The sequence below is a fragment of the Biomphalaria glabrata genome, chromosome 1 (assembly GCF_947242115.1).
Source record: "Biomphalaria glabrata chromosome 1, xgBioGlab47.1, whole genome shotgun sequence".
NCBI lineage: Eukaryota > Metazoa > Mollusca > Gastropoda > Planorbidae > Biomphalaria > Biomphalaria glabrata.
In genome coordinates this window covers 13,406,698-13,419,324 of record NC_074711.1, presented here as the reverse complement: position 1 = coordinate 13,419,324, position 12,627 = coordinate 13,406,698, and the positions used below count along the sequence as shown (strand labels likewise).

The 12,627-nt window shown below is 39.1% G+C and overlaps 1 protein-coding gene across 2 annotated transcripts in view; it reads right to left on the bottom strand.

The window, feature by feature from the left end:
* LOC106075755 (integrin beta-1-like) overlaps positions 1 to 10,208 on the bottom strand; it is a 42,301-nt gene extending 32,093 nt beyond the window's left edge. Inside the window, exon 1 of one of the 2 annotated variants that reach the window (XM_056023028.1) lies at positions 9,790 to 10,208. In XM_056023028.1, coding sequence (XP_055879003.1) covers positions 9,790 to 9,847 — 58 coding nt within the window. In that variant the 5' untranslated portion in view covers positions 9,848 to 10,208. The remainder of the gene's footprint in view (positions 1 to 9,789) is intronic. The other variant, XM_056023021.1, reaches the window with a different exon arrangement.
* Positions 10,209 to 12,627: the final 2,419 nt, after the last annotated feature.

The following is a 12,627-nucleotide window of genomic DNA, read 5'->3' as shown; positions in this document are numbered from 1 at the left end:
ACAAAATTTACTGGCATTCATGCGGCCCTTTTGGTGGTCCCACCGGCCCAATTGGGTACCGGCCCACCGGGCATTAGCCAGAATATTGCCAGTCCGCCCTTGATGAGTCATAAAATTAAATTTGTAACAGATCTAGATTAACAATAATAAATCTGTGCGATTACAAATATTTTTACCGCATTTCATGCTTTTAACTTTCTCAATACGATATGATCCTATCACTTGTCTGGACCAGTTGGAAAAAAAAAAGGGAGGGGGGGGCATCATTTTATTCCACTCTTACTTAAAATTCCTTGCAAATTAAACATAGATATAGTGATTCCATATTGATGTCAAAGTTAAAAAAAATATAACCTGCGGAATTACAGCGAAATAGTCAGAACCTTGTTTGACTATACTGTTTTAAGGGCAGGGCCGCAGTCCGGACCTACTGTCTAGATCAGCGGTTCTCAACCTTTTTAGCGCCGCGACCCCCTAATACAACTTTTCACTAGGAGGCGACCCCCAACCATTAAAAAAAATTGTCATAGGTCTAGGTCAATGTGATTTAACAAATTTTATAAAATGGTTATCAAAATGAATAGAACTAATATCTATATGATGTTAATTTCATTGTTAGAAACGTGTCATATTTATTGAGTGTAAAATAAATTAGTGCTTGCATTAAAAAAACAACAACATATTTTATGATTTTCATTTGTTGATTTTTCTGTTGCGTGTTTATAATATTTACTTAACATACATACTTTACAATTTAAAAAAAAATATTAGGCCTACTTAACATCGAAAACGTGGCCACAGTATTTTCAAACACGCCAAAGTTAGTGCAAAGGTTGAGCTTGTTTTTATTTCACTAGATTAGGAATTCAGATTTTCTGCATCAAGTTTATTTCTGTATTTAGACTTTATAACCAACAGGCAGAAAAAACATGTTTCATAAGCATTTAGTACTGGAAATGGAAAAGGAAGTCTAGAAAAAAATCTCATCTAGAACAAAATGACTGCAAACAATTGATCCAGAATTGTTTAACTGACATTGAAGAAAAATATTTAGATGCATTGCTATTGACGTTGCTAATATATTTTGATGAATCGTACAGTGAGTTAGGATGGATTCTTATGGTAACTCATTCTGTACCAAACATAGAACCTCCAGACGACATCCAAGCATACTTAGAGCACCATCTGTGCAGACAACACAAATATTTTTCCGAGTAGTCTTGTACTTTTTCAAATTTAACCAACTTTGTCAATTATATCACGCCTGTAGAGGTCGTTTATAGAGGTTTGAATAGAAACTAATCTTTAAAATCGCAATTATGTATATATTATTATGACTTTGCCATGCGCACCGCCATCCAAGATAGTGCAGAAAGAAGGTGCGCACTATTTGTGACTAAACAAGTCGGATGTTGACATTAGGAGACAAACGATTTCCGCCCAAGTAGAGAGCCAATATGGAGATGCTGTACTCAAGGCAGATGCCCTTTGTGTTTGTCATGTCTCCGTGTAAATAAACGTCTATGTCCTCGTTGAGTTGCCTCACTTAAGTTATTACAATTGGTCTCAGAAGTGGGATTATAGGCAACTCAGCGAGAGGAGGTAGGCTTTGATTACAATGACATATTTGAAGCTATTACACCAGCTCTCAATTAAAGAGATAAGACAAGACAAGAGCTTCGGGACCGAGGTTTAAAATCCCTCGGTAACAGGGAAACGCTCACGGCTCGTCTGAGGCAAGCTCTGATCAATGAAGAAGAAGATCCGGAGACCTATACATTTGAAATTGAACTTGGGATTGTTGAGTTCATTGACAAGTTCCAGGACTTTTTGGATGGATTTGATGAACAACTGAACATGAACAGGAACATAATGTTGAACAAAGTTGATGAAAGTGTATTGCAAGTAGAAGGCCAAATAGACCAAAGTGATAAAATTGTGTCGCAAGCAAAAGGAGGAATAAACTCGTTTGGGAAGGAGCAGTTGCCTGGTCAGGACTGTGGCTGCACAAACAGTGGTGATGGAGGCGCTGGGGATTGGAGCGCTGTCCGTGACTGTGTTGTGGGCAAGTCTGGCGGGGATGACTTTCATGGCGAGAAACGGGACAACGATTGCTGCGGCGATATCAATGGGATATACAGAATTGAAAGAAAAGAAACAAATGAAGAAACTAGAGAAGTCTGTTATGAGCCTGAAACTTTTGTTCCTGGTATACCTGCAACGAGCCGGACAGATCAAGACAACGTTGGGTCTGCGTCCAAGCTGGCTGATGTTGACCTTAAAGACCTCTGTTTATCTGTCAGTACCTTTGATGAGAACTCAAACCATGAAAGCCTCAAGACCGTTTCTGATTCCTTGCCTTGGATGTCGTCGGGTGAAATTGCGAATACGGGCCCCAACAATGACCGAGGCAGAAACAACGACTTTGACTTTGGCAGCGGCATAAGAGATAACTCCATACTTGGCAACTGCATCCAGGCGATTGACATGAACTGTATATGCGGCGTCCTGTGGGGACAGTGCCCATGCCAAGAAACCCAGCTACAAGACCTGAACTTGACAGAAATGTGTACTTCTGCCCACATCAGTGAAAGTGACTTGAACGGTGGTGAATTAATTCCAGCAAAACCTGATGTAGTGGTGGATGAACATTACAAGGATGTTTTATGCGCATACCTTACAGATGAAGCTGAGAAAAACTATGTGCTTGAAACCATGGCTAGCTGTGGGCCTACAACTGTGTCACGACACGTCCATGGAAAAGGTCCGCTGACTCAGCGTCTTAGAACAACAACCCTGGAATCTACGGTGATCGCCACAACATCCATTTGTGTTACGTGGCTGGCAACCCTAACCTCCACTAACTCTCCATGTGTCAGCTGGCTGGCATCAGCGACTATCGTCATGAGTACGAAGCAGCGACCACGATATCGCATCAAGCGTAGACTGGCCAACTGGAAGAAGAGGAAGCGACGACCACGGGAAACTGTGCAGATGGCTTTGTGGGCAACAGGTACCCTAAAGTCTGTGGTTCCCACTGATCGACCTCCACCTGAACTGTCAAAGCTCCACTGCACTGTTTCTTTTCGGGACGAAAAGTGCTAAGACGGGGGCAATGTTATGACTTTGCCATGCGCACCGCCATCCAAGATAGTGCAGAAAGAAGGTGCGCACTATCTGTGACTAAACAAGTCGGATGTTGACATTAGGAGACAAACGATTTCCGCCCAAGTAGAGAGCCAATATGGAGATGCTGTACTCAAGGCAGATGCCCTTTGTGTTTGTCATGTCTCCGTGTAAATAAACGTCTATGTCCTCGTTGAGTTGCCTCACTTAAGTTATTACAATATCTTAAGTATACCGGAACTGGTAATTGTGAACAATCTATAACGCCTGTGGATTCATCAAGATGGGTTCTAGGTATTGTAAAGGAAGCAGATATCATTTCCTTAGTATCAGAAGACATGTCAACTTATCTCTTGTGAATATTGTTATTAGGTATGCAAATTGCACTGAATTTATAAATAAATTTTGCTCCAACCATGTCTTTGGCCACTGACAATAACTCCTTGGCAGTGGTGTAGGTTTCAGAACACTGGCAATGCTTTAAGTTTCCAAACAAGAAGATTCATAGGCTGATATGTTTCAATTATGGTACTTGCCATCTGAGTCTAAACTAAACTGCTGTATGTCGTAATCGGCAAAGTTCGGACGTTTGATCGGCCTCAATGCATACGGCATTACAAATGTCGCATTGGGGTTTCTAAAATCCTGCTTCAACTAAACCGCAACAACAAAAATAAAAATCGTCATCCTCTTTTCTTTTACTAACTTTCTTTTGTTCGAAAGTCGATGTTCATGAGTTGTTCCATAATGAACTTATTTCAATTGACTACAATACGATGGCGTATTATTTATTATATTTTCTTCACGACGTGATTAGATCTTCACCAAAGGAATGTTTGATCCCGTAATGGTGTTTCGATGCATTGATGGACAGTAAATTCATTTGTTGGACATTGTTGTATTCTGTAACAACGGAGATGTGATCTGCAACATCTCTTTTTGAATGACAATATTAAAAAAAAAAGAACAACAAAGAAGAACCAATAAAAATAAAAAAAAACATGTCTACTTTCAAACAAGGATGTTACAGTCACTGAAATTCCCATCCGTATTTTCTTGCAATATGTCCATGTTTATTTTTGTCACAGCCACTTTTTATTTAATTTTGTTTATTGAAATTTGACGATCGATTCTAAATTTATTTTGTAATAATGCTATTTGAGTAGTGTCTCATTGTGAATGTATGATCAATGTAAATCTATATCCACTATGGTACAAAATGTTACAACACATAAGAACTAAAAAAAAAAAAAACTTCCTATACAAAATTGCCAAGCGACCCACAGGCTGAGAAAACCTGGTCTAGATGCATTCAAGAGATCGACTGGGACTAAAATGCGAATTACTGTAAATACGATTCATTAAGTAAAAAAAAAAACGCTTAAGCTTGAAATAATGAGCTTCTTCCACATTAACCACAGTACAGAGCCTTATTCTAATTAGCCAATAAATTTGATCTTATTTTTTTTTTAATCTAGCTCTAAGCGAGTGTTGGGGAGCGAGCTACACTGAGTGTGTTCTTAAATGTCAGGGGCAATAACAATTACTACAACTTTTTGCATACTGGTACTAATTATGCCCCCTAGTTTGACACGACTTTGTCCACTCGCTTCCCTCCTCCCTTTCCATGTCTATAGACCAGGGCTAATTATTCAGAATTGAAGAGGTTGCCTTGATTCTATTGTATGGTAATGTTCAGGGAGAAAAAAAATTGGATTAAGGATTCCTAGACCTATTTTAAAATGATTTAGCAAGTTTTAAAAGTTGTTATAGTCCACAATTTAACTTTCACACTTGTAACTGACGATACCAGCGTTGATTCCACCAGAGTGTGGTAAATAATTACGGAGAGAAAGAGTTAATATTGTAGTTGTCATTCTGACGAAAAGAAAAAAAAAATCTGAACGTCTACGCTTCGAACAATATTATCTTTGGGGCCATGGGCGTAGCCAGGATTTTTTTTCGGGGAGGGTTTTGGGGGGGGGGGGGGGAATTCCCCATGCCGACCCCCCCCCCCCCCCCCGCGGAAAAAAATTATATATATATATATATGTGTGTGTGTGTGTACATGATTAATCTTTATTACATTCTGACCCTTTCGGAAGACGTTTATTGTTTATTGTAGACTCCCCACCCTTGCTAGCAAGGGGTCTGGGGGAGTTCGCAGCCCTCCCCCAGCGCTGGTATTGAAAGCCAACAAAATGCATATTCTGAGGTATCTACAGTGCATTATCTTGCTATTAAAAAATTTTATTTCAAAAACCTAATGTGCTATTCTCACTGTTCGGCGCATTTTCCGGCAAGCTGTTTCCGCAACTCTTATTTTGCGTAATTCATTTTGTGTGAGAACATGTCCCGCAAAACCTCATGCGACGCTCTGTCACAACCTTACTAAGGATTCGACTCCCAGTTCGGCATATGATTTCTTTGATTTAGACCCGATCTCTATGACTGACTCCTAAAATCTGTCTTAGCCATCTTTGTTGAGACTATTCACACTTTATTAATGGAGCCCAAGCCACTGGTAGAAATTTGTAACCTTTCTTGACTACGCTCTTGGAATTACATGCCTGTATTTCGCTTTAGATTTTATATCGAAAAGGAAAGTTTTTTCGTCAAATCATCTGTTGAGGGGTTTTAAACTAAGAAATCTCTGGAGTTTTTTTGTTTTGTTTTTAATTCAAAACCCCATTTAGCTACGATCTTAGAATTTGGTGACTGTAGTTTGCTTTAAAATAATATTGAAGAGAGAGGTTTTCAACTCTAAACGCTCTGTATGGGAATTTTAAACTCAAAACCATCTGGAGGGGTTTTAAACCCCAACTGGAGGGGGTGGGGGGTTTAAACTCAAAACCCCTTTGGCTACGCTCATAGAATTTTGAGTGTGTAATTTGCTTTTTTTATATTGAAGATGGGGTTTATCGTAAATTTTGTAGGGGGTTTTTAAACTCAAAGCCCCCTGGTAGAGAAATTTGTATCTCAAAACCCCCTGATAGGGTTTTTTAAAATCTCAAAACCCCCTGGTAGGGGGATTTAAACACAAAACCCCCTGGTAGAGGGTTTTTAACTCAAAACTGCATCGGCTGTGCTGTGGTAAGTGATGATTTAGTATTAAAATCTCACATAAAATAAACAAATGAAAGCAAAAATCAGTCACTTAATTCCGTCTCCCCCCCCCTGAGGGGGGGATTTCATTTCGGGGGGGGGGTTTGAACCCCAAACCCCCCCCCCTGGCTACGCCCATGTTTGGGGCATGTGATTGTGTGGCAGAAGACACTTTGGTGTCAAAGTAAAAGTCTCAGTGGCCCTGAATGTATAATTAGAAATAGATTCCTGACCATTAAGTGGCAAAATACTGCCGAAGAGATGGACTACAAAGCATACAAACCCGATGCCAGGGCCGGAGCTACGGATGTGGAGACCCCGGGACAGAGTTTTTGTGGAGGCCCCCTACACTCTTTTGAAAACTTGAATACAAGTTCATTTGAAATAATAATACTAATATCTAAAAGCATGTCATATTTGAGAAGAAAGAGAGTACTTGTACATTTAGTCTCATTTTCCTTTAAAAAATAGTTAATACGCAAATTTTAGTAAAATAAAAGTGTTTATTTTTTAGTTTGTGGAAGGTAAGGGCCCGCCGTAACATCTGCCTTTATCCGGAACTGCATTTATGTATTACGAGGACGCTACAAAGTGGTAATGGATTTACGCACTCCACTACCTATAAAAAGGTTCCTAATGGCTGCGTCTCAAATAGCCACTATAAACCAATACAACTCCTGGCCTTCACGTGTGGCTCTGATATTGAGTACGGCGGAACTGTTCTCCCTAACAGAAGGGGCAAAGGCGAGTAACTGGAGCCTAAAGCATTCAGGTTCGGGCAGGAGGCTTTCTTGTCTATGGTCGCTCGTTTCATTCGTTTTAATCTCGGCGAGGCTCGTATCAGCACGAACAGTCTGTCTCCATGCGTCCTAATTTTCTCCAACATACTTTCATTGATATCTGTAGTCTTCAGATCTCGCTTGCAGACATCCCTGTAGGTTAGTTTTGGGCGTCCCTTTGGTCTAACTTCCTCCTCAAGCTAGCGTAGAGGTTATCATTAGGATTTCTTCCATCTGGCATGCGTAGATTTCTGTGTCAAAATAGCACAGATACACGCTTAGATACACGCTTAGATACACGCTTAGACACACGCTTAGATACACGCTTAGATACACGCTTAGATAGCTTTGCCGATTTTGTTCTGACTGTGGCAGCATTGGAGTATTACATGAGGGTATTTTAAAAAAAGCCATTGGACCTCACACCAGCAAGTGTGCCCTACTTAAGTCAAACAATGGCATAATCATCAGTGATCATGTGCTGCAAATGAAGCGAAGGGTGGAGAATTATGCAGAACTGTACCAGATCAAAAATGCTATCGTGCAAGAAGGATTACAAAGGCAGGTAAATGCTTGGGCTGAAGCATGTCAAGAATTTAGTCTTACAATAATTCTTATCAGGATTGAAATTCTGGCACAGAAGTACCGTAAGTATCGGAAATCATAAGGTGATGCAGTGATTTAACTACCTGTGATAAACCATCGCCAGCCACCTATATTTAAACATTGAGGTGACAAAAAGAATTAGAAAATCTTCTGCAGCAATGGTCGCCAATAGTAAGATTTTAGTATTGTCGGTAAAAATGCTAAAAAGATATTTTAAAAAGTTGTTGAACTGTCAAAACTTTGAGACTTTTAAAATCTCTTTGGTGGATGCCCCTTTCTTGTGGATCTCTCGGGGCAGTAGCCCCGCCTGCCCAGCCCTAAATGCGGCTCTGCCGGATGATGAAAAAACTGTGGTGGCCAGGTCACATCTACAGAATGAATTACTGCCGCTTATCAAAAGGCTCCAGATATCAAGAGGAAAGTGATCTTACGTTGGACACATGAACGAGTTAAAGGAAACCCGCTGAGCCTCTCAAAACGTCGTTAGGGTTAGGGTTATCAACCTCTATGGAGTCTAGATCAAATTATAGGACCTTTGGAATAGTGCTGTAGGAACAGGCTAAAAACAGCATTGGTAGAAGAAAAGTGACAGACAGTGAATTCAAGCTCCAGGCGCTACAACATGCCCGGGGTGCAGCCAAACATTTCGTGCTGCCTTGGATACACACACACAGACAAATGCTCTCATGTATGTACGTTTACAAGTTGGACAAGAGATAGAGGAAGAATGGAAACTTGTTTTACAACAACAAAAGCATGAAAAACATGACCAAGAAAAAAACAAAAACAAACAACAAGTATATCTTATATTAAGTGTAACTGTATCAATTAGTTGGGATCAGTCATGTAATTATATGTATGATTGACCAAGACATAATAAATCTGTGCGATTGAAAATTTGTATACCAATTGTTTTAGTATCACTTGTTTGGACCAGTTGTGAAAGGGGTGAGGGAAGAAGGGGGTATCAAGGTGAATGTTTACATGATCGTTTTTTAAATGCATAAAAAATGTTCACGTAGGGTTCGAGTTCTCAAGGGGACGAATTTAACTTATACCACCACATCTGTCAAGTACGATTTATTTCCCTTATTCAAGATACACCACAAAAAATTTAATTACCAATAGTTAATAAACTAATTGCTTATTTTTTTTAAATTGGTTCTTGTGTTGTCGGGTAAAAGAAATAATTTTTGCAAAATTTCAGCTGGATCCGAGATTGAGTGTGAGAGGGGAGAAATAACGTGAACAAACTTTTTACCATACAGACAGACAGATAAAGTGAGTTGATTTAAGATTTGTACAAACAATAGTAATGATAGTAGACTTTGAACCAAAACAACAGACCGAAATAAATATTAATAAAATATTAATGGCATGTATCTAAGGACAGTTGTTAGATGTATTGGTACAAAGTTTACACCAACTCACTCTGTCTGGTCTAATGTCTGAACACTTTATTTCTCCCACACCCATTCTCGGATCAAGTTGAAACTTAGAACAGTTATTTATTGTACCTTACAAAACATTAATCACATTAATCTATTAAATAATTTACCAATTAGTCATTTAATTATTTTTAAATAATTATTTTGTATGATTTGGAAAAAGGGAAACTACTTCTATATTATTGATATAGTTGTAATTATGGAGTTTCCTTAGATAAGCTTTGTTTAAAAAAAAGAGTTTTATATATTTCTTATTATGTTATCGTCTTTCGTTTCCGACACTGTCCATAAACTACTAAATTTAAAACTTCTGTCTAGACCTAAGTAATCTTTCCATAAAACAAATGTAGCCACATTTTTTCCCAATAAATGATTAATAATTCCTATCAGTACAAAGCCCCCCCCTCCCTTTTAAAAGATATTGTATGCCAAAAAATGAGCGTGTCAACTAGAAATATAGCTCGTGAATGATGGCTTAAGTTTCATATGTGCTCTAGTCAGAGACTAAACAGTTTATATTCATTTTATTCGAGTATCTCTGTTGTGTGTAAGTCATTTGAGAAATGAAGAATTCCAAAACGACAATGACTGCAGTGTTGTAATAACACTTCCTTTATTTGAATTCATAAAAACTCAATTTTATTATTCACAAAGCCAGACGTATGATTTTGTTTAGAATGTGACCATATATTTCATAAAAACACAAAAGTAATTAATTAACTTACCTTTGAATACAACCATAACTGATATTAAAATCCCACAATACACCATGGACACACCCATCTTATATGTTTTTGAATTTATCGCTTTTTCAATACACACTATGTCTCATGATCACTCACTGTGTATCTCTTCTTTTGCAGTAATTTATTTCCATGTGATGTAAGTCACAGAAATAAACACAGTAGGTAATAAATCTAGATTTTATTTGTAACAAAAAACAAGGGAACTCTCTTAAAAAATTTTTCTCTAATCCGCAATGAATTTTTGTAGATCTAAATCTATATATTTTTGGCAAACTCCTGCTCAGTACACTCGTACACACCACAGAGAGGGAAACGAGACCCAAATAAAAAAAAAACAGGACTCTGGGCTACAATGCAGTTGCTGGACCATTCAAATGAAAACAAAATTCGGCTGCTGAGCTACTCAACTTGAGCGTGCTGTGTCAAGTGCTACTCACCGGTTCTGTGTGTGTGAGTGGGGATGTGGCGTCACACATGTACATTACCTCTTGTGGCCTGGTTAATGTGTGTGCTGTTTTAATTCTGGCAACTGTCTTAAATGCACTTCTAAGTATCTTATCTTTTAATCAATTAGGGATGTGGGGGCTCACTCGGTTCAAGCATTCCCAGACTAGTAGGCTAATAGTTGAAAGTACTTTTAAGTGTTTGAACTTCTTGGCGTTCTCGATTTCAAACCAGCATGATAAATGCTATATTCAATCTCAAATTAATCATAGATTTAAGTTGTTTTAGGCCTCGGAATAAGCATTTAAACTACAAAAGATCACATGTATATTTTTCTGTGATGTAATCTACAATATTAATAAAGGTACCTTCATTGTAATCGTTGTTCATAACAGCTTTATACGCATGTTGAATTTAGTGTATGCGAAAATCTAATTTCACATTTATTGACTTTAAAAGTTAATTATTTTCTCACAACTAGGGGCTATCGTCAGATGAGACAGGGCCTGCACTGATGGGCTGCTTTTAACAATGGTAGTGCGGAATATTGGAGTTTTCTTTGACTCGACACTATCTTTCGACCCACACATAGTCAGCTCTGCAAGGGTCTTAATCTGCAGCTGCACAGATTAAGCTAGATCCGACCATATTTAACAACGGAATCAACAAAAAAGCTAGCTGTAGCATTCATACTCTTCCGCCTTGACTACTGCAACGCCGTGCTAGCAGGTATACCCGATGACAAAATAGCCAAGCTGCAACGTATTCAGAACAACGCCGCACGAATAGCCTTAGAAAAATAAGATGGGATTCTGCTACTACGCTCTTGTGCACGCTCCATTGGCTTCCCGTAAAAGCGTATTGTCTACTTCAAACTTCAGCGAAAAGTGGCTCATTGCGCCCTAGCTTATGACTATGATATAGAACGCAATCTATGGGCCGGTCTGTATGCTAAAGCCAAGGTCGATATTGACACCCAGTCTGCTCTTGGTCCTGAACATTTTCTATACCTGTTACAGTAGCGTGCTGTCAGTGTACTCGGGAAACAAGGCTAGTCCCCTAAGTCTCAAATAAGCATTTTTTTAAAAACCTCTTTAACCTCTTTTAGAATGATTGAAAAGCGCCTATATGAAAAATGCAAATTGCCCACTTCAAATTGTGGCGCACAGCTAGAGGAACAAACCTTTGTAGCGTTATCCCGTTATTTTATACTAGTGAGATCAATTGGCTTCCGTCCTCGATGGATCACTTGAATCAGAGGAGCTGCAGAGCTCTAACATACCTAGGTTTGAAAGAAGCCTATTGGTTCAACCACGGGCTTTTGTCGATCCTTTGTTTAGAGACGCCGTATTTAATGGGTCTACACCAGTGATGCCCAAAGTACGGCCCGCGGGCCAGATCCGGCCCGCAACGTGAGTCCATCCGGCCCGCCGAAAAGTGTAGAAAATCCCCCCATTTTCCAAAACAAAAAATTGAATTGTAAAAATGTGTCTTTACTTACGTTAGGGGTTTTGGGCCCTGATGATTTCCATGACATTAACATTTGAATTAGGTATCTGAGTGTAGAATGTACGTTTTCTACCAGGAAAAGTGAAAGGTTCTTTACTTTTTTGTGGAACATGATAATAAGCCAACATACTTGTTTCATCAAGAAAGTCTGGCTATTTAAAATAAAACAACAACATATAAACGACATTATGAAACAAATATGACGGCATTCTTGGTTTGAGCCGCGAATAAAAGATTGTTAAACTAAACCTAGAAATTGGAGGATTGATGGGAATATTTACCAAAAAGAGACAGGAAAATGACTCGGTTGTAAAGCTAGCTACAATGTTGCTCATATTCTAAGCACAGAAATGAAGCACAATCTTACTGATATTTTAAGTAGAGAAATGAAGCCATCTTCTGACGCGGGGAAAAAAAGATACATTTCAAATATCCCATTAATTAAGGTCAATATCGTTTTTGTAGGCCTTTTTTGTTCATGTGGCCCGCGACACGAGTGTCGGAAATAAAAATGGCCCGCAGGTCGAATTAGGCTGGGCATCACTGGTCTACACCATGGGCGTAGCCAGGATTTTTTTCTCCGCCCCCAAACCCCCCTCCATATATATATATATATGGGCGTAGCCGGGGGGGGGGGGTTTAAGGCTCTTTTACAGAAGAGGGGGATTTAACTGCAAAGCCCCCTGGTAGGGGGTTTCAAAGTGAAAAACCCTTGGCTGCGCTGGGTCAAGTAATGGTTTAGAATTAAAATGTTACCTAAAATAAACAAAATCAAAGGAAAAAATATGTCACTAAATTTCGCCCCCCCCCTTAGCAGGTGGGATTTCATTTCAAGGGGGTTTGAACCCCCAACCCCCCCTGGAA